This window comes from Equus asinus, chromosome 18, assembly GCF_041296235.1.
Source record: "Equus asinus isolate D_3611 breed Donkey chromosome 18, EquAss-T2T_v2, whole genome shotgun sequence".
Classification (NCBI taxonomy): Eukaryota; Metazoa; Chordata; class Mammalia; order Perissodactyla; family Equidae; genus Equus; species Equus asinus.
In genome coordinates, this window is record NC_091807.1 from 37,331,764 (window position 1) to 37,358,337 (window position 26,574).

Sequence of the window (26,574 nt, forward strand, 5' to 3'; positions counted from 1 at the left end):
CATTCAGTGACATCCACGGTGTCCCCGGGTCCTGTCCTGCTTCCTCTCTGTAGCATCCCGCTCACCTGTCTGCCTCCAGGATGTTCTCTTGGCTCCCACACACCCTCCTCCCTGGCCATCTTCCCATCCAGGGCCCCCTTCCCGGATCTCCTTTGCTGGCCCGTTTCTCAGGGTGGGTCCTAGGCCCCTCTCTGCTCCCTGCACTCCCTCCTAAGCAATCCCACCAACCCCTCAACTTGCCTCCCATGTCTCTTTCTTCCTCAAGGCTGCTCCCTTGACAGACACCCGCTTCCTCCCGGTCAGCATACGTCCGCCCCCGTCACATGCTCCTCTGGCTCTGACCTGAGCGGGGCCCTGGGCTGGAGGTGTTACAGGAGGCACAGCCGGCACAGGCCTTCCCTCTGGAGCTGCAGGCTCAGGGCAGCCTCTGCTCAGAAACCGTTGCTGGGTCTGTGAGATGGCGTGGGTGCAGTTGTAATAAACGTGCGGATTCAGCAACTAGTGGACACACGCGGGTGGCATCGCCCTTCCAGTCCCCTGATGGGAGGCGCAGGTGGATGTCTCATGCTTTTGGCCAATCGTGGTCTCCTACAAGTATTTCCTGAGTGTCTCCTATGGGCTGGGTGTTAGGACTACGAGGGGCAGTAGACAACAGACCCCTGTCCTTAGAGGGCTCAGATCCCAGCAGGACACAGAAGTTAACCAATCACTCCCATAAAGGTAAAACTATAGCTGCTATAAGCAGAAAGGCCAAGGAGAGATACGTGGTGGGATACCAGCATTACGTGGGGCAGCCAGGGAGGGCTTCCTGGACGAAGTGACCTCTGAGCTGAGATCTGGAGGAGGAGAAAGATGTTCCAGAAGAACAGGGAGCCCACAGAGGGCTCTGTGTCAGAAGAAAACTTGCTGGGCCCACAGAATTCAGAGAAGTGATGCTGGACGGAGCCTTGACGGCCACACTTAGGATCTGGTCTTTCTTCTAAAGGGTTGTTGCCCACTACTGTGTGACCTTGGCTTGGGCAAGTTACTTCACCTGTCTGTGCTTTGGTTTCCTCATCTGTAAAACGGGGGACAGTGTTACTGCACTGATGGAAATGTTTGAGGATTAAATAATTATTGCTGCAAAGGGCTTATAACAGAGCCTAACACCAGTAAGTGCTCCACGTGGCTCGGTAATGTGAGTAATTGTCATTTTGTCTTATTACTCTTCCCAGGGGCTGATGTCTCCACCATGCTGTCCAAATTAAACGTTGTTTCTCCCTGTGGGCATCTGGCGAGGTGACTCGGAGAGCTGGTAGCTGGTTCCTGTTGATGTGCCAGACTAGTCGTTGTTTCTCACACGATCCTGTTTTGTCTAGATTCCAGAATTCTCTGATGGTTTCTGGACTGGGTCCCAGCTGGCATGTTGGACGAATTCGGAGACACCTTGGTCTTACTTCCCTAAAATCTCCATCTACCTGAGAGCCGAGAACTCCAGCAGGTCGTTCCGGATAACTATCCTGCCTCAGGTACGAACTTGGCTGTGTGCTTTTCTCTTTGTAACATGGACCACGCCAAGGAAAGCACTTTGTGCATGATGTGTGTCTTCAGATAGCACCCCTGGATTAGATATCGATTGCCACAATAATGCTGTGTAACAACCGCGCACAAAACCCAGTAGCTTTAATCAAGGAGCATTTATTCCTGCTCATGAGTCTGGGCAGGTCTGCTGGTCTCTGCCAGGTGTGCTCATGTGTCTCTGATCAGCTGATGGTAGGCTGGGTCTAGGTTGGCCTCACTCACCTGTCTGGCAGCTAAGTCGATGGAGTGATGGGGCCATGTCTCTCACTGTCCAGTGCCCGACTCACACGGTGGTGGCAGGGTTCTGAGAGAAAGAGAAGAAACACACAGGGGCTCCTGAAGTCGAGGCCCAGAGCCAGCCACCACCTCTTGCCCAGTGCTGCCCATACAAGGCCAAGGCCAGCCCTGATCCCCCGGGTGGGGAAGTAGGCGCCACTTCCCAATGGGAGGAGCTGCAGAGTCACATAACAAGGGCGTGGCTGCAAGGAAAGGTCAAGAATCGAAGACATTTCTGTCCGCAACATCTCCCATAACGCCAATACATATGTTTCTCCCTATTTACTTATAAAAAAAGAATAAAACTGGATTCTCAGAGATGAGAACATTTTTTTTTCCATATTCAGTAAATCATTGGCTCCTTCTTCATCCTAAGCATCTAGTTAAACAGACCAAGTTCTGCGTTCCTGAGTCACGTTTCTCGCCTCCTCCTCTCCCCCCGTTCCCGTAGCCCTCACGTCACTCACGTCCCCTCTCCACCACTCAGGAACTTCCAGAGTGCCCTCCTTGCATCCCGAGTCCCCACTCTCTCTCCCTTTTAAAACTATTGACAGATTAGTCTTCCTGAGCCACAGCTCTGAGCCCAGCCTCCCTGCTGAGGGCTCTCTGTGAGTCCCACTATTTAAACGCTGGAGGCCTCCCCCACTGCCTTTCCAGGGGCCCCTCCCTGGACCCCTCCTTGTTCTCCAGCCTTTTCCTGCTGCTCTGGACCCTCTACCCGTCAGCCACCGTCCTCCAGTGCTTCGTGCCTGCTCCTGTCTCCTAACCTTTGCTTCCACCAACCACCCCCCACCCCAGCCCCTGCCTTGAAAGGCCATCTCCTCCCCAGTCCGCCCGTGCTCCAATTCTTCCCATCCTTCAAGACCCGACTCAAACAACTCCTCTTTTGTTGAACCTCTGCTGAGCAGAATAAGCCATTTGTGAGCTGCCCTTCAAACTCCCAGTGCGTGTTTTCTAGTCTGCTCATCCTGCGTGAGATCATATCTTCCGGGGGATATTTTATGCTGTTGCCTTTCTCATCTGACTTCTGTTTTCTTCAGACACACACGCACTTATATTCCTTCCTCAGTTAAATTGTTAATTCCTCCAAGATGAGAACCATGAGTTTTAAAGATCGTCCTTCCTTCCCTAACACTGCCATGCAGTAGAGGATGGTGGGTGATAAGCATTTGTTGGACCAATAAATCAGGGCGTCTTTGTCGTGTTTTGGTGAAATTGGCAGAAAGGGGTGGGATTGGAGGATAAGGAAGGAGGAATGATTTCAGAGGAAAAAGAGGAAATGATAATCCTTTTCCCCATTTCCAATTTTCTACGTGGGGATGTGCATTAGAGAAATGGAGAGTCATTGGGGAAAGGATTGGATGCTTCAAGAGAAATACAGCCCAACAGAGGCCTCATAGGCTGAGCGCGAGAGGCTGGAGTTACACCCTCAGCCCTGCCCTTGACTCACACTGTCACTTTGAGCAAGTCACTTAGCCCTTTCTGTGTCTGTCTCTGTGACGGTAAAGGAGAAATGATCATACTTGCCAATGATGTTTTCAGAAGACGGAGGTATCCTTGGATGAGTGGCATGGCATAGAGTGATGTTAGAACGTTATGTTTTCAGCATCTTTGAAATAATATGCTCTTGATGATTAAATTTTGGTTTGTCGAACAGCAAGATGTGGACATCATTTCGTCATGTCCACATCCTGCTGTTCGACAAACCAAACTAAACTAAAAGTGAAATCTACCTTGGAGACAAAGGTGAATGAGACTGGTAAATAAGTGGCATGTAGCTTGGTTGGCACAGTCAGAGACTCAGAAGAAGCAGGAGAAAGAAGCAGGCATTCAGGGGTCGATCTAAGGCCCGGCAGGTAATAGCTGTCAGAGCTGAAGCTTCACGGGGATCGGAACTGCTTTTAGGACCGAGCCGGGCGAGCGCAGGAGTATATTGAAGGGGTTGGGAGTGTTGCATTTAATTTGCATCTCTCTACATAAGAGGTGAGCATTATTCTCACTTGTGAGGTTGTAGATTTTTTTTTTTTAATATTTAGCTACAATGGTTTACATCCCAGCATCTTTTTTTGTTTTTTTTTAAAGACTGGCTCCTGGGCTAACAACTGTTGCCAATCTTCTTTTTTTCCCTTCTTCATCCTCCCAAAGCCCCCCAGTACATAGTTGTATATTCTAGTTGTGAGTGCCTCTGGTTGTGGCATGTGGGACGCCACCTCAGCATGGCCTGATGAGTGGTGCCATGTCTGTGCCCAAGATCCGAACCAGCCAAACCCTGGGCTGTGGAAGCGGAGCGTGCGAACTTAGCCACTTGGCCACGGGGCCAGCCCCTGTAGATGTGTTTTGGTTGTCTTTGACATGTTCACATTTTCAATTTTTAAAAACCTGCTTTTCCTGCTGTTGTCTTGATTTATTCCACGTCGCCGTCCCATTGGCTTTCCATTGCCGTGTTGGAAAGGACTTAGCCAGGCAGTTGTGAATGATCTCCTGATGGCAACGTCCAAGCTCCATCTGCCGGTGACACACCCCTCAGGGTGAGCACTGAGGGGTCCTCTCCTAACACCCCAGCTCTGCCTGCCCAGCCCCCTTCCTGATCCCTTTAGGGCTGTCCTCAGGGCTCCTTGTCACCAAAGATTTAGAATGGGGTCCCTACCCAGGACCTTTCAGGCATCAGGAGTAGTAGATGGGCAAAGGATTACTAGTGCAAAAAGATCACATAAAGGCAGTTATCTTGGGGCCGGCCCCATGGCTGAGTGGTTAAGTTCACACATTCCACTTTGGTGGCCCAGGGTTTTGCCTCTTCAGATTCTGGGCACAGACATAGCACTGCTCATCAGACCATGCTGAGGTGGCGTCCCACATAGCAGAGCCAGAAGGACCTGCAGCTAGGATATACAACTACATACTAGGGGGACTTTGGGGAGAAGAAGGGAAAAAAAAATGAAGATTGGCAAGAGTAGTTAGCTCAGGTGCCAATCTTTAAAAAAACGAAAGGCAATTATCTTAACTTTTGTCTGTCCCCAACACTTTTCAGAAAACACATGGACTGAATCCTATTTGGCCTGTTTACAAAAGCAGCCCCCAACCCCAGCCCACAGGCAAATTCGGATTTTTTTTTTTTCACATAATCCTAAAAATGTAAATAGTTTCAGTCTAAATACCATGGATTCGTCAATTTGTGCTATTTCGGTTTAAGGCAGACAGTTTATTCCGAGCTCCAGCAATACTGCGGCTTTCCCAACATGTTACAGAATTTACAGCCTGGAACTTTGGTTGGAAGTCAGCGGAGACGCACACAGGGAGGGCAGAGTAAAAGATACAAATTCGGTTTGCATCGTGTTTGCATCAGGATCATTGGTTGCATCGTATTTGATTGTTGTTTGGGGTTTATTATGGAAGAGTTCATTCGAAGGTAGGGGTGTGTAGATGTGTGTGTGTTCGTGGCTGTTCCTAGGTCCTGCTTATGGAACCTCAAATCAAAGTGTTTCAGTGGCAGCTGAGTGTCCCCCACCTTTTCCTAATTTCAGTTGATCCTGAGAAGTTGGGTATTCCATTTAACACGGATCAAGCTTAGCACCACTCATTCATGTGACACACGTGTGTGGAGGCTCTCCCAGGAGCCTCGCATACACTAGATGCCTCGGTGCCAAAAATATAGTGAAGGCTGGAATGATTCCGTGCCTTGAAGAGGGTTTACAGACATCAGTGTAGGGCTGTGACTGCGGGAGCAGTTCCCCGGACACAGCAGCTGGCTGGGTCCTTGCTTGCCTCCCTGCCTTGAGACTCCTCTCCCTCTGGTCTTCTCTGCACGTGGCAAACGCAATGGCATTCATCTTCTTCAGGCGTCGGTTTTATTTCACAGGTTTTTCCCAGCACGACTTTTGGTTTCCTTTTCTGTTCAAATTTTAAATAGTGTTTGTGTGCTTCCTGGACATAGTGACCAGTGCTCCGCCACGCCATGATAGTCTTCAGTCTGCCTCCCACCTGGCATCCTCCCCTTCAGAGTCCTCATACCACAGCCCCTCCCTGCTGGGCTCCCTTCAGTCTTTCCTGCTCCCTCCAAAATCACCACCTCCCGAGCCCTCTCACCCTCCCTCCAGCCCCAGGCCCAGGACTCAGTCTATCATCAGTCAGACCTTTTTCCTCCAAGTTTTTCTTCCTGCTTTTGCCCTTTAGGGCTAATCATTACTCACCACAAGGTCCTTTTTCTCACTCATTTCGCACTTTATTGCTTTCTTTCAAATACTCAGCATTTTGTCATATTGAGCCACCCTTTTCTTTTCGCCATTAAAAAGCAGAGGGGTTGTCATTACTGACATGATGCTGACTTGCTCACTAATCGTTTGAAGTTTTGACTACACCCTGCCCCCCTACCCTGCCACAGACTCTCGCCTGCAGGGCATCTCAAGGGCCACATCTGGTGTTTATTGAACGCAGCACAGCATCTGCATGACATGGTCTTCACACTTGTCAGACGGCTTCTCTGTGGGTGCTGTGTCTTCTCTCTGAGTGGGAGGGCTTTTCTCTCTCATGCTGAGGACATCATCCTACATCTGCCAAGCTGCCTCCTCGGAAGTTCTCTTTGACAGAGGATAACACCAGCACTTTGGAAAGATGGCATTCAGCAGCCAGCTTGGAACCATTGCAGTAGCCTATGAGAGAAGAGAATGCTAATGACCTGGGCCAGGGTGGTAGCGATGGAGATGGGAGAAGTGATCAGATTCAGATTCAGAGGAAGGCCTGCAGGTTCAGGTTATGGTTTGGATGTAGGGTAAGCGGTCTAGGGCCTGAGTAACTGGTTGTGTCATTGATTTACTGAGACAGAAACTTGAGAGAAGAGCAGATTGGGGACAATATGCAAAGTTCAGTTTTTAAAATATTATATTTGAGATGCCAGTTGAGTGGCGAGTGGGCAGGTGGACGTAAGACTGTGACAATGACAGCAAAGACCTGGGCTGGAGATAAAGATTTGGGAGTCTCAGCACAGAGCAAAGGCATTGTACTTAGCATCATGGATCACCCAGGACCATAGGTCACCCAGGGAGGGAAGACAGAGAGCAGGCCAGAGCACAGGAGGTCTCTGATGCTCACAGGTGAGGAAGATGAAGCAAACCCAATACAGATGGCTGAGAAGGAACAGCCAATAAGTTAGGAAGAAGAAGAGAGTGCCTTCTCTTAGAGGGCAAGTGAAGAAAGAGTTTTAAGAGGGAACAGTTAGCTGGTCAACATTACCAGCAGATGGGGCCTATTGGGGCACTTCCACTCTGAATTTACCTACCTGCTCCCCAATAGATGGGAAGCATCTATGTGTTATTCATCCTTGCAGTGCTGGCACTGAGGACAATATTTAGGCTATATAAAGTGCTCAATAAAACACTGCTGGGTGGATGGACGCATGGACAGACAGATGGACATCGTCTGTGTGGGCGTACCCGTGTACAGTTACAGGTGGTGTACGTGTTTCTGTCACTTTCAGAGATGTTCATCACCATGCTTATGATCTCAACTCCTGGACGGCAGGGCGGATTTCCTCCTCTTTCTTCCTCTAGCTCCCCCCAGCACCTCGGAGGGTTCTGAGCATGCTGTGACCTCCACGATTCCGTGATGTCGCCTGATTTGTGCTTTTCTTGTTTGTTTGCTTTTTCCTCTGAAACAAACAGCTTTACATTCAGCCCATGATGGGGCCTGGCCTGAATTATGAATGTTACCGATTCGGCATTTCCCCTTCCACGAATGCGCTGGTGATTGGTGCTACCGTGATGGAGGGTTTCTACGTGGTCTTTGACAGAGCTCGGAAGAGGGTAGGCTTTGCAGCAAGCCCCTGTGCAGGTAAGCGATCCTTCTGCGGGCAGGGAGCCCTACCTAGAGTCCTTTTTGTCACTTAACTAACTTGGAAGCATTTCGTGATGACAAGTCTGTTCCCGTTGAATTGTTTTCACTCCTGCCCATTGTCAATGATCAAAGTCTTCTCAATAACATGTATTGTGGAATTGCTGAGAGCAATAAGTGAGAAAATCCATGGTCAAACTTTCAGTCCGGTGCTTGGCACATGGCAATGCTCAAGAAATGTGAGTCATTAAAGTTCTCTCTCATATTGAACTTAAAGCTGTGGGGCCTTAGGGATGAATTATAGTTTTTTACAGTGAAAGCAAAATGAATAAAGAAGACAATTCATAGGTAAGCTGTGAGCTGTGTGTATTTTTTTTTTCCTCGAAGAAATCTTCGTTATGAAATAAGAAGTAAAGACCTGTCATTGCTATTTCTCAAAATCCTAAAATAATGAGACCAAGGAGCCCATTTTTCTCGTAGAATTCCTTGGAAGAGATGATATGAGGATGACACAGCAGCATTATTCTGCAGAGTCTAGCTTGAGGATTGAGCAGGTGTTCAGAGAAACCAGGAGAGCATGACAAATTTGACAGTATGCTTAAACCGCTGAAACTTGAGAATGTCCTCAGATTTAACAGTTTGCTTGAAATGGAGCGTTCCCACAGCACACGGTTTAGTAGGAGGATCAGGCAGTTCTGACTAATAGCCCAGGCTAGTGAGGAAAAGGAAAATCATAGAAGGCAGCACGAGATTGAGTTGTGGAGACGAGCAGAGATAGAGTGTGCGAGGAGGAAGTGGCTGTGAGGGCTGCGGCGCTTCAAACCAGGACTTTGCAGGATTGAAAAAAGTTCTGGTACATTCAGTTTGGGGTCAGTAACAGAAATCCCAAAGTTGTGCTGGTAACATGCTAAGGCAGAGAAAAAATAAGCAAATGCAAGGAAGCAAAAGAACTGATGACAAGGAGGTGGAGCAGAAGAAAACTGCAGGGCGGGGTTGTCGTGAAATACAAGATCACCATGTACGAAGGAACAGAAATTCGTTTGATGAAAAAAGCCTTAAACCTTAGATAAGTTGTAGGACAGGCAGGAATACTCACTGGTCATGCTGGTGGCCTCAGCTCTGACCAGACCTTGCTGTGGTCTAGAACCAGCTGAAGAGTTCGGAGGAGAGCCACGGAGATGAGGGTGTGAAGGCAAAATGCTAAATGGTCACAGCTGACTTCTTCAGGAGAAAGAGATTTCAGTTATGTCTCACGCCCTAAATCATGGTCTTAAAATGGGAATTCTGGTCAAGAAAGCAAGTAAGTGATGCTTCCTATCCTGGTTTCGACATACTGTCATTCCTGAAAAGTAAAATAACAGTTTGGAGACAGGAAAAAGAGAAATAGTAAAAGGAAAAAATGATGTCTGGACTATGAGGCCAGTTCGTATTCCATATAAATAAAATCACTCAACCCCATATACGCATTTGTACGTTGCAATATAGCGTCTTAAATAGCAATGCAGACTTCTTTGACTTTGTATTAGTGAATACACTCAGAATCCTTGGGACGTGTCATTTTTTTATCTTAGTGGTGAGTAAATAAATGTGTACCTCTCAGATGTGCATTAACTTGCAGCTCATCAGGTCGTCATCGAGGAAGGACTTTCTCTGCGGTGTTAGCTGGGGCCATACACCCGGAAACGCTACTGTCGCTCCCAGCTGTGAACGTTTTACTTCTCTTAACCCAGAGAATCTAAGAATGAAAGCAATTTTCCCCACAATTTCTGTTCTCTTGTTAAATACCATTAAAGCAGGGGCTACTATGGCAACAGCCATCACACGGGTCGCTTTGCTTAGTACCACGGACAGCGTAATTACCGTACGTTTCCTAAGTGGATCGCTGTGGGAAATGGTTTAATATTAAGCATCTCTAGGCAGAGCAACATTGTTTTCCTGCATTTCATCGTGAATTCTTTGTTAGGTGCTCTTGTGTAAGTTTTTTGGCTGCTATTTTTAAAAATATATTTAAGATTTTGGTTCTTAAACAGATTTTACCAGTGATGGGAATATACCTAGCTGTGCCCCTCCCTTCAGTGCAAATTCTGTAGCCATTAGAGCAATTACTTCCCTCAGGGCTGCAGTTAGCAGCCAGACAGTGGTCTGTAGCATCATAATAAATGGGATAGATAGCCAGCCTTTTGTTCTTTTTTAAGAGTTTATTTTTAATTTATAACGTATTTTAAATAACAAAATGTTTTAAATTGCAGGAAATCATGTTCTGGGTACGCCCTTATGGAACCCCCAGAGTTAACAAATCCTACCCTTTTGTCATATTTTCTTCAAAAATTTGTCATAGAAATAAAAAATAAGTGTAGCTAAAGCCCCAACTCACCTCCTTCCCCAGAGTTACCCTTCAGCCTGAAATGGGTGTGTATGGTTTTTCATACTTACCACACACTTATAACTTCACTACATTGTTATAAGTACCTTGGATTCGTTATCTATTGGTGGATAACAACTTGCCCCAAATTTAGCAGCACTTTATGACCTTCACATTTTCTGCGGGTGAGGAACTGAGGAGAGGCTTGGTTGGATGATGCTGGTCCAGGGTTTCTCATGAGGCTGCAGCCATCTGAAGGCTGGAGGGTCTGCTTCCAAGCTAGCTCACGTGGTCGTGAGCAGAGCCCTCCATTCCTTGCCATATGGATTCCACATAAGCCTGCCTGAATGTCCTCAAGACAGGGCACCTGGTCACTCCAGAGCAACTGATCCCAGAGAGAGAGAGCATGCAACAGAGCACCCAAGACAGAAGCCACAGTCTTTTTATGACCTAATATTGGAAGTGACACGCCATCACTCTGCCTTATTCTATTGGTCGCCCAGAGCAGCCCTGATACAAGAGTAAATACCAGGAAGCAGAGATCAGCAGGAGTCATTTTAGAAGCTGCCTGTAATAAACCCGTAAATAAGTACTTAAAACACAGGTTCTTTCGAGTTTTTGGTATTTTTAATTTATACAAATGCAATGGTACTGTGTGTATCTTTTGTCAGCTTGCTTTGATTGTTCAACATTACATTTTCTGGATTTTCCATATTGATAGGAACACTAGGTCATTCATTCTGACTGCTGTGTGGTATCCCATTGTAGAAATGTACCGTTATTTACCCAGGCCCTCTTTGATTAAGATTTTTTCTAATATTTGCAATTATAAATAGTGTTGCAGTGAACATCTTTGTGCATGTGGATAAGATCTTCTGGAAGTGGAATTCCTAGGTGATTTGGTATGCCAGTCCTCAATGCTATTGGCTGCTGTCAAAGTTGTCTGCAAAACAGCCAGACCACCAGAATTATATAAAAATTTCCATTCCCTCAACGTATTATCATACTTTTTTGGTTTTTTGCCTATCTAGGTGTGTCACATTGTAACTGATTACTTCATATGATTACTTCCTATGCAACTTTTAATATGTTTATGGGAAGTTTGAGCTTTTTCTCTGATGGTGAATTTTTCTATTAACAGCTTGTGGACATTTTTCTACTTATCTTTTTTTATTGCTGTGTATGAGTTCTTTACATGTTTGAGATATTAATTTTTCTGGGTTATGTGCATGGCAAATATCTTCTTGTAATCCCTTTGGCTTTTTTTTACTTGCTTTTGGTGTCTTTCATCTGCATTTTATTTTAATTTAGTGAAATAAAATTTACCAATCTCTTCCTTATCACTTTTACTTTGTACCTTAAGAAATTCTTCTTTAATCTAAGAAAGTACAGACTTTTTCTTCTAAAGATGCTGTATACTTTTTTTCATTTTCTTCTAAAATGTGAAGTAGGAATCTAATTTTTATAGGGACGTTCAACTTTCTCAGCATCATTTATTGAATATATGTTTCCTCTCTGAGTTTTTCAATATTTCATTAAGAAAAAATTTAATATACAGAAAAGACTTAAAGAATACAATGATGCCCTGCATGCCAACCATCTAGATTTAACAATTTTTAACATTTTGCCATATATCGGTGTAAGTGTATATGTGTGTATGTAGTTTTTGCTGAACCATTTGCACATAAGCTGCAGATATCATGACATTTCACCCCTAAATATTTCATTGTGTCTCTCTTAAAAATAAGAACAATCTCTTACATAACCATAATACCATTATGACACCTAAAAAATTAACAATATTTGTCTCATATCATGTAATGTTTACATCATACTAAAATTTCCCAAGTTGTTCCAAAAATGTTTTTCTTAGCTTTAATTGGAAGGCCAGTTGTTTTGTAGAAGGTATCGTATTCAGATTTGCTTGAGTATTTCCTCATGGTATCATTTAACATATTTATTTAATATCATATATTATGTAAACTTGAACTTAGGTCTGGAAGCTTGATTAGATTCAGATTGAATTATTTAATTCAGATTAAATATTATACCTACTGAATTTTAATAACATCTTTGTCATGTACCAAGACCCATAATATACGTGGGTTTGTTTCTGAGCATCCTATTCTGTCCCATTGGTGTAGTTGTCTATCCCTGTGCTATAACATATGGTTTCAATTTCTGTAGTTGTAATAAGACTTGATATATAGGCATGCAATTTTTTTGTATATTAATCTTCTATCCAGCCATCTTGTTGGATTCTCCTTTTTTTAATAGCTGTTAGAGTCACTTGGATTTTCTATGAAAGCCGTAATATAATCAGCAAATGATACACTTTTTATCATTTCTAGCCTTTATATCTTTTCTTTATTTCTTTATTTATTTTTGTGATGCCTTTAGAGACAATATTGAATACAAATGATGATAATGGACATTTTTGTCTTTTTATTGGGAATGCTTATCATATTTCACCATTGAGCATGATGCACGGGGTAGGTTTTGGGAATTCCTTTTTAATCCCTAAGGGATTCCCAGTTTGCTGAAATTCTTTAGTATGCATAGAAAAACTGATTGACAGTTTCTACTAATGTTAAACATACTCCTAGTCGATAACTCAGCAATTTCACTCTTAGGTATATGCAAAGGAGAAATGAATGTGTATGTCCACCCAAAGACTTGACCAGAAACAGCTTTATTCATAAAACTAAATGAAATAGTACTTCATTTAATAATTACATTAATTACATAAAACTGTCATTTTCATCAAACTAAAAACAGCCCGAAGTCCAACAAAGGTGAATGGATAAACAAATCGTCATCTATCTGTTCCATGGAACACTACACAGCCATTTCCTTTCTGCTGAAGAATGTGCTTTAAGATTTCTTTTATAAAAGTCTGAAAGGTAGCTTTCATTTTGCTCCAACTCTTGAATCATAATTCAGCTGCCTGTGGAATTCTAGGTCCACCATTTTGCCTTCCTGTTTTGAAGATGCTATTTTGTTGTTCTCTGGCCATCGTTATTGCTGATGAAAAGACCCCAGTTAGTTTCAATGATTATGCCTTCAAGGGTAATCTGTTTCTTCTCTCTGGCTGCTATTGCTACTTCTTTTATTTTAAACTTCTAGTGTTCTGAAGTTTTACCAGGATGTATCTAGACACAGGTTATTTTTTCATCTTCTTGAGACTCATTGTGCCCTCTTAAATCTGATCATTCCTGATTTTCATCATCAGTTCTTCGCTGTTACCTCTCCACTGTTGCCTCACACCCATTCTTCATCCTTTGTTCTGGATCTCCTGTGAGATAAACTTTGGGACTTCTCATTATTTCCTCCGTGTCCCTTGATCTTTCATTCATATTTTCCTCTCTATATCTCTACTGCGTTCTGTGTGCTTTCCTCAGGTGCATTTTATATTGGCCTAGTTCTGTCTTCAGCTATGTTTGATCTACTATTTAGCCTATTCAGTGAGTTTTTAGTTACATTGACTGTACTTTTCATTTTAGAGATTCTATTTTGTACTTTTTCAAATATACTAGTTCACTTTTCTGCGGTGTTCTGTAATAATTTTCTTATGGCTTGTATTTCCTTTATCTCTTGTCATTTTTATTTAATTAAAAAAACTGGCTAGGTAATATTCAAAAGATACAATGAATTACATAGTGCCCCACTCCCTCAGAGGTAGTCATATGAAATCATATAAGTCTGTAAAGTTATGTTTTTAATGATTTGTTTTTGAGCATGATGATCTTCCTTATATGGATGTTCTCTAATTTATTTAACCAATTCCTTATTGATAGACATTTAGGTTGTTTCCGGTCTCTTGTTATTACAAACAGTGCTGTAATGGATACCATTCATAAATGTCTATCACTATATGAAAGTATACCTCGAAGCTAGATTGCTAGAAGGAGAATTTCTGGGTTAAAGGGGATAAATATTTGTAATCTTGATGAAAGTTGCCACACTGCCTTCCAAGAGGTAATACTCGTTTATCCCTGGCTATCCCAGTTCTCTAGCAACGTATACGGTGGCCTGTTTCTCCAGTCAGCGTCACCAACATGGTGTTGTCACATGTTGGGGAATTTTGCCAATCTCATAGATGAAAAAGACTATCTCAGTGTGGTTTTAATTTGTATTACTGTACGTGAGTGAGCTGGAGTTTCTTTTCAGATGTTTAAGGGTATTTGTTTTTCCTTTTCTGTGAACTATCCACTCATATCTCTTTCCCATTTTTTCCGTTGGGTTTTTAGTTTCTGGTATTGATTTGTAGGAGCTCTTTGCGTAATGGAGTAATTAACCATTTGTCTGGAGAAAACAACTATAATTCATCTCTCGATTGTCAATTATTTTTAATCTTTGCTTAGGATGAATTTTAGTGTAAAAATGTTTACTTGTATATGTTTAAATATATCAGTGTTTTGCTTTAAGGCCCTTGGGCTTAATGTCACATTTTAAATGGCCTTTCTCACTAAAATTCTTTTGTAATTTGTTCAAGTACTTTTGTGTTTGGTTTGCCTTCACACAGAATGTGTGGGTTAAGCCTCTCTTTCCTCAAGACAACTACCCTATTGTTCCTATAACATTTATTGAATAATCTATATTTTCTTCACTAATTTGAAATCCCACTATTACATACCAAATTCTAGCAAATATTTGGGAGATGTATATTTATTTGGGGATTTTCTATTCTGTTGCATTGATATGTCTCATAGTATTAGTTTCCATTTCTTCTTCTTTTTTCAAAACTTCCCTACTATTCTTTCTTCATTTTCTTTTCCTTTATGAACTTTTGAATCAGCTTGTTTAGTTAAAAAAAAATCTTATTGGTATTTTTAGTGAGTTTTTAATCACTTTAAACACAGCTGTTGTGTAATCTCAAACGAATTCTTCTATTTTTCTATCATTTATGGAGAGCGCGTCTCCTTGTTTTTGTGTCTGCTGACTGTTCTCTCACCGTGGATTTTTTTCTCACTTGCTTGGCAATTTTTTTTGTGAGCTTATCTTTAGTGGGAGTGCTTGTTTTCCTTCTGAGAGAGTTCAGTGTGCCTTGGGTTGTAAAAATGTTGCTGTAAAGCAATTTTACGTTTGTTTCAGCTGAGTGTCCTCAGACCGTGAGACCTTTCGGATTTCGACACCAAGATGTGTAAAGTTAGATCCCAGTCATGCTTGGGGTAGAGCTGTGGAGGCTCCATTTCCCATAGGAGATTGTTTCTTGCCATCCTCACTCGCTCCTCCTTAGACCTCAGAAAGAGTCAGCCCGTCTTGTTGGTAGAAGCTCCTTCCACCAATGGGCGAGGCTTTCACTGGCATCTCGGCTCTAAAATCTGTCGCCTTAGTGCTGGGGTCAAGTCTTCTGCCCCGCCCTGGTCATTGGAACCACAGCCCTGGGGCCTCTTTCTGGGCTCAGCTCCATATTTTTAAGTTGGGGGTTATATTTTATCCTCAGTTCTATGTGTTATAGTAGGAGGAAGTTCCATCTTTGCACCAACGAGCAGTTGATGGAACCAAAATCTTTGGGAGGTGCCCTTCATTAGGCTTGTCTGTAAGGGCTGGGGCAGGGTGGGAAGAGCAGTAAGTGGGAGCTCTTTGATTAGCATCCCCAGGGGAGCTTTTTAAACGCCACATGGTCTACCTCCTCACCCACTTTTGCAGCCAGGGGATATCAGAATGGTGGTGGGTAGGGGGGTGATGGATATTTTGGAAAAAGATCTTCAGATGCTTCTCTTCTGCCGCCCCTGCCTCTCCTCAGCTCACCCAGCATCCCCATGGAGAGTCTCTATCTAGTCTCAGATCAGAGCCAGATTAATAAGGCAGCAGTGGTCATGATGTGCCACAGAGCTGACCAACCTGAGTCTTCAGCATAGAGTCTCGTATCCCTGGACCAGATCTCTTTGTTGCCCAGGCCAAGATTCCTATAGCTAGGAAAATAATAGAGTGTGAAAATTGACAGCTCTCTCTTCATGGATCCAAAGCTTCTGAAATACCACCCATCTCTTTTTATAGATTGAGACATTTAGCACCCAAGAGCTGTATAGATTTCAGCTTATACAACTTGAGGCATATCATGGATTGTGGCAGTCACTTCACTGAATTTTCCGTGCTGCAGTCTGAAAGTGGATCATCTGGTGCATGTTCGTATTTAAAATAGGAAAGTTAGCTGTTAAGAACAGGGTTTCAGAGATATGCTCTGCCATCTACTTAGAATACAGTCAAAAGATGCCAAAGGCAGGGGCCCCCAAAGACATAGATCAGGCAGCCGTCCTTTCTCATTTTAAAGAAGAGAACGCTGAGGTCCCAGATATTAAGTGGCTTTCATGTGTGTGCAGAGCAAAATGGCCCTGGGTCCAGAAAACCTGTCCTGTAACTCCAGAACACTCTTCCAAGTAAACCATGTCTACTCAGAAAGCATCTCAGTGCCTACTAACTCATCTGAAGGGACAGTGCACTTTATGTTGTAAGCTATGGCCAAAAAGACCCTATCGTTATAATCTTCCTCCCTCCCTCCCTCCCTTCCTTCCCTCCCTAACACCTGTGCCCATCTTCCTCTATTTTATATGTGGGATGCTGCCACAGCATGGCTTGACCAGTGGTGCTAGGTCCACACCTGGGATCTGAACCTGCAAACCCCAGGCTGCCAAAGCAGAGTGCAAGAACTTAACCACTACACCACCGGGCTGGCCCCCATTATAATATTTATAGTTGGTGAATTGATATCTCTTCCTCAGGTATTCATTATCAACTGGGTCTGGACTCTCTGGGGGGCAGAGAAAATGTGTAATTAAAATTTTAACCCAAGGCATGGATGAAAGAATTTAAAATAACAGTATGTTGACAGCTGACACTTAGGAAGCACTGACCTCCTTGCAGGCACCATGCTAAGTGCTTAACTTCTCTTAACTTGGTTATCCATATGAGCTGGTGACTTGTAGATGCTATTATTATACCCGTTTTACAGATAAGGAAACTGAGGGGCAAAGAAGTAACTTGGCCAAGATGACACAGCTCATAAATGGGAGCTAGGATCTAAACCCCAAGGGTCTGGCCCTGGGGTCTGTGCTCTTCATCACTGCCTAGTATGACCTCTCATAAATAAATCCAACATAAAAAATGAAAATCTGTTCTATGACCGTGGAATTAGTGGTATATGTAATAAATGTCCGGTGAATGGCATTTCTAGAAAATATCCTCCAGAAGTAATTTTAAATCAACTTTCCTTTAACGTTGAGGAGCTGGTTAGCAAATGTGAGAATGCAGTTGTTTCCTGCATTATGCATTATGTCTGACAATCTTCAATTGGTGCTATTTTTCAAAAACTTAAAAAAAGTATACAACTTTTTTGATTATAAAAGTAATACATGTACGTTGAAGAAAATTTTATTTTGTTGGGTTTTTTAATATTTTTATTGTGCGTATATATAGACGTAATACATGAAAAAATGTGTATAATCTTGGGCATTGTAGAACAATACTAAAATCAATCCCCATGCACCTAGCATAGCTGGGGTTGGTTTCGTTTTTCTTTTTTAACCTAAATGTGATCATATCACGTGTTATTCTTTAACTACGTTTTTGACTATCGTGTACTTTTGAGTTTTTTAACGGCTTTATTGAGATAAAATGGGTCTAAAGTGAAAAGTTCGTGTTATAGGGTACAGCTTGATAAGTTTTCGCATATGTACGCACCCTTGAAACCATCACCCCAAACAAGCTGATGAACATTGCCATCGAGCCGCAAAGTTTCCTTGCCCTGTTTCGTTCTGCCTGCCCCCCAGCCCTTGCTGACCCCACCCCACCCCCAGGTAACCACTGCTCTGCCTTCTGTCACTCTAGATTGGTTTTCGCTTTTTAGAATTTCGTAAAAATGGAATCAGCATACATTCCTTTTTGTCTGACTTCTTTCGCTCAACATACTTATTTTCAGCTTTATCCACGTTGTTTCATGTATCAATAGTTCATTTTTATTGCTGAGCAATGCTCAATTGTATAGATATACCACAATTTCTTTACCCCCATTCACCTATTGAACTTTTGCGTTGTTTCCAGGTTTTTTGGCTGTTATAAATAAAGCTGCTGTGAACATTGTGCAGAAGTCCTTGGACATATATTTTCATTTCTCCTGGGTGAATAGAAAGGAGTGAAATGGCTCAGTCACATAATAGGGTTATGTCTCACTTCCTAAGAAACTGCCAAATTGTTTTCAAGGTGGGCTATATCTTTTAAGATTCCCACCAACGGTGTATGAGAGTTATTTCACCTCGACATCCTCACCAACATTTGATATGGTCAGTCCTTTTAATTTTAATAGGTGTTAAGTGGTATCTCATTGTGGTTTTAATTTGCTTTTCCCTAATAATGACTAATAATTTCAGCATCTTTTCATGTGCTAATTTGCCACTTACATATCTTCTTTGGTAAAGTGTATTTTCAAATTTTCTTACCCATTTTTGTATTGAATTGTTTGATTTCTTACTATTGAGTTTTCAGAGTTCTTTATATTCAGAGTACAAATCCTTTATCAGAAATGTGACTTGCGAATATTTTCTCCCAGTCTTCAATCTCTTGATATATTCTTTCAAAGAGGAGAATTTCTTAATTTTGATAAAATAAAATTTATCAAATTTTTTTCCTTTATAGATTGATCTGTTTGATGTTGTAGCTAAGATATTTTTGCCTAACCCAAGGACACAAAGATTTCCGCCTGTGTTTTCTTCTAGAAGTTTTATAGTTTGAGAAGTGTATTATTTAGTTTCCAAATATTTAGGGATTTTTCAGATATCTTTGTTATTCTAATTTAACTCCACTGTGGTCAGAAACCATAGTTAGTATAAACTGAATCCTTTTAAATTTATTGAAACTTGTTTTATGCCCCACACTATAGTCTATATTGATAAATATGCTCTTGAAAACAATGTAGATGCTGCTGTGTGGGTGGCGTAGTCTATAATTGTCAATTAGGTCAAGTTGGTTGGTAGCATTGTTCAGATAGTCTGTATCCTCACTTATTTTCTGTCTAGTGGCTCTGACTATTATCGAGAAAGGGATGTTGAAATCTCTCACTCTGTTTATAGATTTGTCCATTTCTCCTTGCAGTTTCATCATTCTTGTTTCCTGTATTTTGAGATTTTTATTAGGTGCATGAATGTTTAGTATTGTTGTGTCCTATTTATGAATTGAACATTGTATCATTATGAAATCCCCATCTTTATTCCTGGCTGTACGCTTTGTTCTGAATCTACTCTGTATCAGTATAGCCACTCTGGGTTTCTTTTGATTAGTGTTAGCTTGATACATCTTTTTCCATCCTTTGACTTTAACATGTTCGAGTATTTACATTTGAAGTGGGTTTCTTGTAGGCAGCATAGAGTGAGGTCTTGCTTTTTATCTAATTTGACGATCTCTGCTTTTTAATTGGTATATTTAGAATGGAGTTCAATGAACAGCAGCCTGCGGGCCAAATCTGGTGTGGAGCCTGTTTTTGTATGGCCAGTGAACTACATTTTTAAAGGATTATGTAAAAAAAAAAAATTCAAAAAGAATCTGTGACGGAAATCATCTGTGCCCCAAAAAAGCCTAATGTATTTACTATTTGATCCTTTGCAGAAAAAGTTTTCCAACTTCCGATTTAGACTATTTTTATTTAATGTGATGATTGATACGGTTGCGTTTAAGTCCATCATGTTGCTCTTTGTTTTCTCTGTGTCATCTGTTCTTTTTTCCCTTTTTCCGCCTTCTTTTGGATGGAGTATTTTTATGTCTTTTGTCTCCTTCTAGTTTATTAGCTGTAACTCTCTGTTGTGTCATTTTAGCCGTTGCCTTAGGGTTTATAGTACACACCTTTAATTTATCACAGCCTACTACTTCGTATAGAATAAGAACCCACAAGAGGGCGCTCCATTTCTTCTCTTCTGTCCTTTGTGCTATTGTGGTCATGCATTTTACTTATGCACATGTTATACACCACCCAGAACATTGTTATTATTTTTGCGTTATTCAGTCAATTATCTTCTGAAATATTTTAAATTAAAAGTGAAGATGTTATAATTGCCTACGTAGTTACCGTTTCTGATGTTTGTCGTTCCTTTGTGTAGATCCAAATTTCTATCTGATACCATTTTTCTTCTGCTTGAAGGATTTCCTTTAGTGTATTGTATAGGGCAGAGCTGCTGTGATGGTTTTTTCCATTTTCAGCTTTATTGAGGTATATTTGGCAAATAAAAGTTATGTGTATTTAAGGGATATAACTCGATGTTTTGGTATATGTATACACTGTAAAATGATCACCACAGTCAAGCTAATTAACATACCCATCACCTCATGTAGTTATCATTTTTTTTCTTTTCTTCTCGTGGTGGTGAGAACACTTGAGATCTACCCTTTCAGTGAATTGCAAGTACGCAGTTCAATGTTGTTAACTGTAGCCACCGTGCTGTGTGCTAGATCTCTAGAATTTACTCGTCTTGCATAACTGAAACTTTGTATCCTTTGACTAACATCTGCCTCTGTCCCCCTCTCCCAGCCCCTGGCAACCACCATCCTGCTCTCTGCTACTATGAGTTTGACTTTTTTAGATTCCACGTATAAATGAGATAATGCAGTAGTTGTCTTTCTGTATGTAGCTTATTACACTTAGCGTAATGCCCTCCAGGGCCTTCCATGTTGTTGCAGATGATAAAATTTCCTTTTTTTTTTTTAAGGCTGAATAATATTCCACTGTGTGTGTGTATGTGTGTGTGTATGCACTTGTGATGAATTCTTTCAGCTGTGTGTCTCTGAAAACGTCTTTGTTTTGTCTCCATTTTTGGAAAGATATTTTGGTATAGAATTCTAGGTTGACAGAGTTTCCCCCTCCTAGTACTTTAAAGATGTTGCTCTGTTGTCTTACAGCTTGCATTATTTCTGACATGAAATCTTCTGTAATCCTTTTCTTTGTTCCTTTGTACATAATATTTCTTTTTTCTTTCAAGGTTTTCTCTTTATCACTGGTTTTCAGCAATACACTGGGGTAGTCTATTTTGTGTTTTTTATGCTTGGAGTTCTTTGAGCCTCTCGGATCTGTGGGCTTATGGTTTCCATCAGATTCGGAAAATTTTTGGTTATTATTTCTTGAAATACTTTTTCTGTCTCCCCTCCCCTCCCCTCATTTGGGTGCTCTGATTACAAGTGGTCCCGTTGTTTATTGACGTTCTCTCTCTCTCTCTCTTTTTTGTACTTTCCTCTCTCTGCATTTTATTTTGGATAATTTCTATTGTTATGTTTTTAAGTTCACTAGTCTTTTTCTCTGCCATTATATAATCTGCTATTAATACCCAACAGCCTATTTTCAACTCACATGTTGCAAGTTTTATCTCTAGAAGTTTGACTTGGGTCTTTTTTGTGGCTTGTTTGTCTCTATTTAACGTGTCTAATATTTCTTCTAGCATCTGGGGTGGAAGGCAGTCATAATAGCTGTCTTAGTTTCCTCTACTAATTCTATCATCTGTGTCATTTCTTGCTAAGCTCAGTTGATTGTTCTTTCCCCTCGTTATAAGTTGCTTTCCTGCTTCTTTGCGTACTTGGTAATTTTTTATTGGATGCCAGACGTTGCAAATTTTACCTTGTTGAGTGCTGAGTACTTTTGTGTTCTTACAGATATTCTTGACGTCTGTTCTGGGTTATAGTTAAGGTACGTGGAAAGAGTCTGGTCCTTTCTTGTCTTTCGTTTAAGCTTCATTGGATGGGATCAGAGCAGTGCTTAGGCCAAGGTTAATTCTTCCCGTTACAGAGAAAGACCCTTAGTATCTAATTGATGCCCTGTGGATGGGATTTGGGATTTTTTTCACTCTGGAAAAGAGAGTAAACAGGGAACAATTGGTAACAGGCGCTATTCTCAGCCCTGTCTGTGAGCCCCAAGCGCTATTCCTTTTAATCCTTTCAAGTGGTTCTTCCAGGGGCTTTCACTCATTTTTTGGTGAGCACTCAGCTGAAGGCTCAAGGGAGGCCCTCTCTGGGGTGGCCTGGTGGTCCAGGGGTTAAGTTCGCACATTCTACTTCTCAGTGGCCCGGGGTTCGGCAGTTCAGATCCCGGGTGCAGACATGGCACCACTTGGCAAAAGCCATGCTGTGGTAGGCGTCCCATGTATAAAGTAGAGGAAGACGGGCACGGATGTGAGCTCAGGGCCAGTCTTCCCCAGCAAAAAAGAGGAGGACTGGCAGTAGTTTGCTCAGGGCTAATCTTCCTCAAAAAAGAAAAAAAAAAAGGGAGGCTCTCTAGAGAGATGTGGAGCTCTCCATCACTCTCCCTGCAAAGTCTAACTCTGCCAGCCTCTGCCTGTGTGCCCTCCTCTGTGCCACAACCCAGCCACTTTCTCAAGGTGGTGAGCTGGGGCAACTGTGGGGCCCGCTGCAGCTGCCCTCCCCCCTCAGGATTGGCTCTCTCTCCTCACCCAAATTCCAACATCTTGAGAGCCCTTTTTTTTCATATATTACATCCAATGTTTTTGTTGTTTCAGGTAGGAAGGTAAAGCTGGTCCTTCTTACTCCATCTTGTCTGGAAGCAGACGTGGTTTCAAGGGACTTTCAATTTCTATATGCTTTCCTGTGTCAGGGTGTTGAGCTAAGCATGGTTTCCACTAAGTGTATTTCACTCTCATAATTGTATTTGTTAAAGCTTCTCTATTATAAAGTAAATACGTAAAAATACACAAATGGCACACTGTGGAAAGACATTTGTAGCATAAAGCTTTTACCATATAAAGGATTCTTACAAATTGATGAGAAAAAGATAGAAATTATAACAGAAATATAAATGGCCAAAAAGTGTGTTTTTTAAATGATTTCCCCAACTAGTAATAAAAAAAAAAACCTTGTGAACATTATGATCTTGGATTGAAGACCATCATTCCTCTTTCTGTTTGGCAGTGTGGTAAGAATGGGAAGTGGACACTCCCATACCATGGTGGTGGGCATGTGTACTGGCTCTGTCTTTCTTGGTGACATTTTGCCAGCGTATATCTGGATGCATAAAAGTGAGCACATCTTAACCCATAATTTTACTTTCAGTAACTCACTCTGAAGAAATTAAGAAAATGGGCACAGACTTAGGTCTAAGATGTTTCATACGTGAGTGTTTATGATGGTAGAAATATTGAAAACCACGTAAATGGTCACAAAGAAGCATTGGTCAACAAATTTGATACATCTGGAATATGGTTTTTGTGTAGTCATAAAAAATAGCATGGTTGAAAATTAAGTGATACGGAAAGATTTTTATGACATGTAAAGTGAAAATATAGTTTACAAAACAGCATGTAGACATGGTCCCATCTTTGTTCAAAAGTTGATGCATAGAAAAAGATTATACTCTAAAATATGAATATTAATTATTTTCGAGTGGTGAATTTATGAATGTTTTTATTTCCTTATTTTTATTTACTCATATTTTCAAGTTTTCTACCATATATATGTATTGCCTTTGTAACAAGAAGAGTAGGGTTATTTTTAGTTATTTAAAATATTTGTTAAATGTTTCATTTTCATGCTATAGGCTGGGGGTTGGCAAACTTTTTCCATAAAGAGCCAGGTAGTAGATTCTGAAGGTCTGTGGGCCAAGTGGTCTTGTCACAATTGCTCCACCGCTGTTATAGGATGAAAGTAACCACAGCCGATGGGTCCAGCCTCATGGCTGAGTCGTTGGGTTCACGCGCTCCACTTCAGCGGTCCAGGGTTTCGCTGGTTCAGGTCCTGGGTGTGGACGTGGCACCGCTCATCAGGCCATGTTGAGGCGGCGGCCCACATACCACAGCCAGAAGGACCTACAACTAGAATATACAACTATGTACTCAGGGGCTTTGGGGAGAAGAAGAAGAAGAAAAAAGTGACCTTAGCCAATATGTAAATAAATGGATGTGCTATGTTCCAACAAAACTCGATTTTCAAAGAGAGAGAGCTGGCAAGCCGGATTTGGTCTGTGGGATATCCTTTGCTGACCACAGCTGTAGACACTTGGGGGTCTAGATTAACCACAGGCTAGCATCTCTGTTCTTAGGTATTTGCAGGCTCTTGTTCATTCCTTTTCTCTTCCAGTACACTTAGTAAAAGCCATGAATCCACATGAACAGAATCCACCTTAGCAAGAAAATGTATTAGTCAAGTTTGTTTTGTCCCTCATTTTTAAGGGCATTATTCCATTGTTAGTTTGACTTTTTCTTTCCTCAGTAAAGCAGGCCTTAGAATCTTGAGACTTTAGTTACAGAAAAATTAAATGCTTAGAATGTTGCTTTCTAGTGCCTAAATACTCATTTCTTAATTATGAGTGAAATGGGTAACAAGGCCTATTTATTTTTCCAAGTAAAGCTTAAGGTGTCAAACAAATCTGTACCCCTGAAAGGAGCAGATAAGTGGAGAGTTGGTAAAGGAGATACTGATAATCCCCAAACCTGCTGTAAGAAATCATCTAAGACGTCCTTCCCAGTGAAAGTGTTATCCCAGAGTCTGCTAGCAAAAGTCACCCATGAGTTTTAGCTCTGTTTCTCTTTCTTGCCAGTGATGTCATGGATTTGGTGGTGCACCCCTTTACCACTCTTGATTCTGGGTCCTCTGTACACTGTAGATGTGACATGGGACAAGTTTGGGGCGGGGAAGGGTGTCCTGGGCCAGTCTGACCCAGGTGGTCTTGGAACCCATTAAGAGACACTGTTATAGAATCCACCAGGGGACATCCCCATGATTCAGACAGGTTCAGCTGAGCTTTCTGCTTCAGATGCTACTGCTTTTCCTACTTACGCTTCCTTGCTGGTCTCCACTGAGGAAGCACAACCAACCCAGATGTCCCTACCGGGCACTGACCGGTACTCTCTGACCTGCATAGCGCTCCAGCCATTGCTAGCCCTCCACGGAGCACCTGATGCTTCTGTGTATGCCCTTATGCACATCGCTCTCCATCACATAGGTTCAGCACCTGTAGACCTTGAAACATGCTGTCATTCCAGATTCAAGGGACTGGACCCTCTGAAGGCACGCAGCCACCGAGACTTTGCTCAGTGCGTGCTCAGATGCCTGAGCCCCTGGAACCTGAGTGCCGATGTGACTGTGGTTTGATAAAGCAAGGGGTTATCTCTTTTGTCATATGTTAGAGATGGACTGCTCATTTCATAGCTGTGGATTTTCCCCCTTCTGTCTCCTCAGAAATTGCAGGTGCTCCGGTGTCTGAAATTTCTGGGCCTTTCTCCACAGACGATGTAGCCAGCAACTGTGTCCCTGCCCTGCCTTTGAATGAGCCCATTTTGTGGATTGTCTCCTATACTCTTATGAGCGTGTGCGGAATCATCCTTCTTATCTTAATCATCCTGCTGCTAGTTCCGTTCCGGTGTCGGCATGGCCCCCGAGATCCTGAGGTTGTCAATGATGAGTCCTCTCTCGTCCGGCATCGCTGGAAATGAAGAGCAAAGCCTGAACTCGGGCAACCTTGAACTCAACTATTAAGAGAAATAAATTTCAAGTGCAGTAAGCAGGGGTTCTAAGGCAAGGTTTCTTCCTATGTCCATTAGTCTTAAATCTCTGTTCTGCTCCCAGATGCCTTCGAGACTCACTGTATTTTGATTCTTGATTTTAAAGCTTCCTCCTTCTCTCCTACTTCCAAGAAAAATGATAATAAAAAACACCTCCTTCTAAACCAAAACAGAGTGAATTGGGCTGCAGCCTTTATGTGACTGATTATACCAAACTGTCTAGGTATACCACCAAAAAAAAAAAAAAAAAAAAAAAGCAAGCCTTGGCTAGTTCTCTCCCTCCCATCTCTGGAGAAGTGAGTGCATATAGTTTATAACTCCTCTTAGCTAATGGGAAGCTTTTTCTATTTCACTTAAGAGTATTTTGCACTAAGCCTCAACCCAGGTCAGAGTGATACAAGAAGGCTTGCAATATGATGGCAGGAGAAGCAGCCTGGGGCCTGATGATATAACCATCCTGCCCCCTTCTGAGTCGGAAACAGAGCAGCAGGCCCCTTTTCTGGGTCTCTGTGCTCTGATTGGGAGCTGAATCCTCAAGGAGAAGATCGTCACCCAGCAGCCTTCACCAGCCTCTTCTGAAGATGGAAGACCTTCCATCCATCGTGATAGAGTAGGAAGGAAACCTACTCTTTTGTACTCACTGCTTTGCATAGTATTGTTGGTGTAAAAGTGAAAAACTACCTCTGTTGAGACTTTGCCTAGGGTCCTGTGCCTGGGTGGGAGTGCAGGCAGCCTGGTCCCAGCTGCTGACCTCACCTAAAAGAACCCTCATTCCAACAGGTGAGATGTAACAGGTGCTGAGCTCACATCAACCTGGAGAAGGTCTGTCACCAAGCTGGTCACTATCGCCATGCTTACTCTTACTTAAAATGAACAAACAGTGTTTTAATGAGAAACACTAATTCTTTTTCCCTAGCTTAGTTGTTTCTCTTCCAACTCTCTGAAGGTAAGTTGATTATTACCCTTTGGGGAAATAGGGAAATGGCTAAATGCCCGTACTTCTGAGCATGTCTCGGGGAAGGAAGATCCAAGACCTGCAAAGGACGTGAAGGGAACACCCAATTCCTC

At 42.3% G+C, this 26,574-nt stretch overlaps 1 protein-coding gene across 1 annotated transcript in view; it reads left to right on the plus strand.

The window, feature by feature from the left end:
- Positions 1-25,676, plus strand: part of BACE2 (beta-secretase 2) — an 81,906-nt gene extending 56,230 nt beyond the window's left edge. The window contains exons 7-9 of the mRNA XM_014839280.3: positions 1,359-1,508; positions 7,491-7,659; positions 25,184-25,676. Coding sequence (XP_014694766.3) covers positions 1,359-1,508; positions 7,491-7,659; positions 25,184-25,437 — 573 coding nt within the window. The 3' untranslated portion in view covers positions 25,438-25,676. The remainder of the gene's footprint in view (positions 1-1,358; positions 1,509-7,490; positions 7,660-25,183) is intronic.
- The last annotated feature ends 898 nt before the right edge of the window (positions 25,677-26,574 follow it).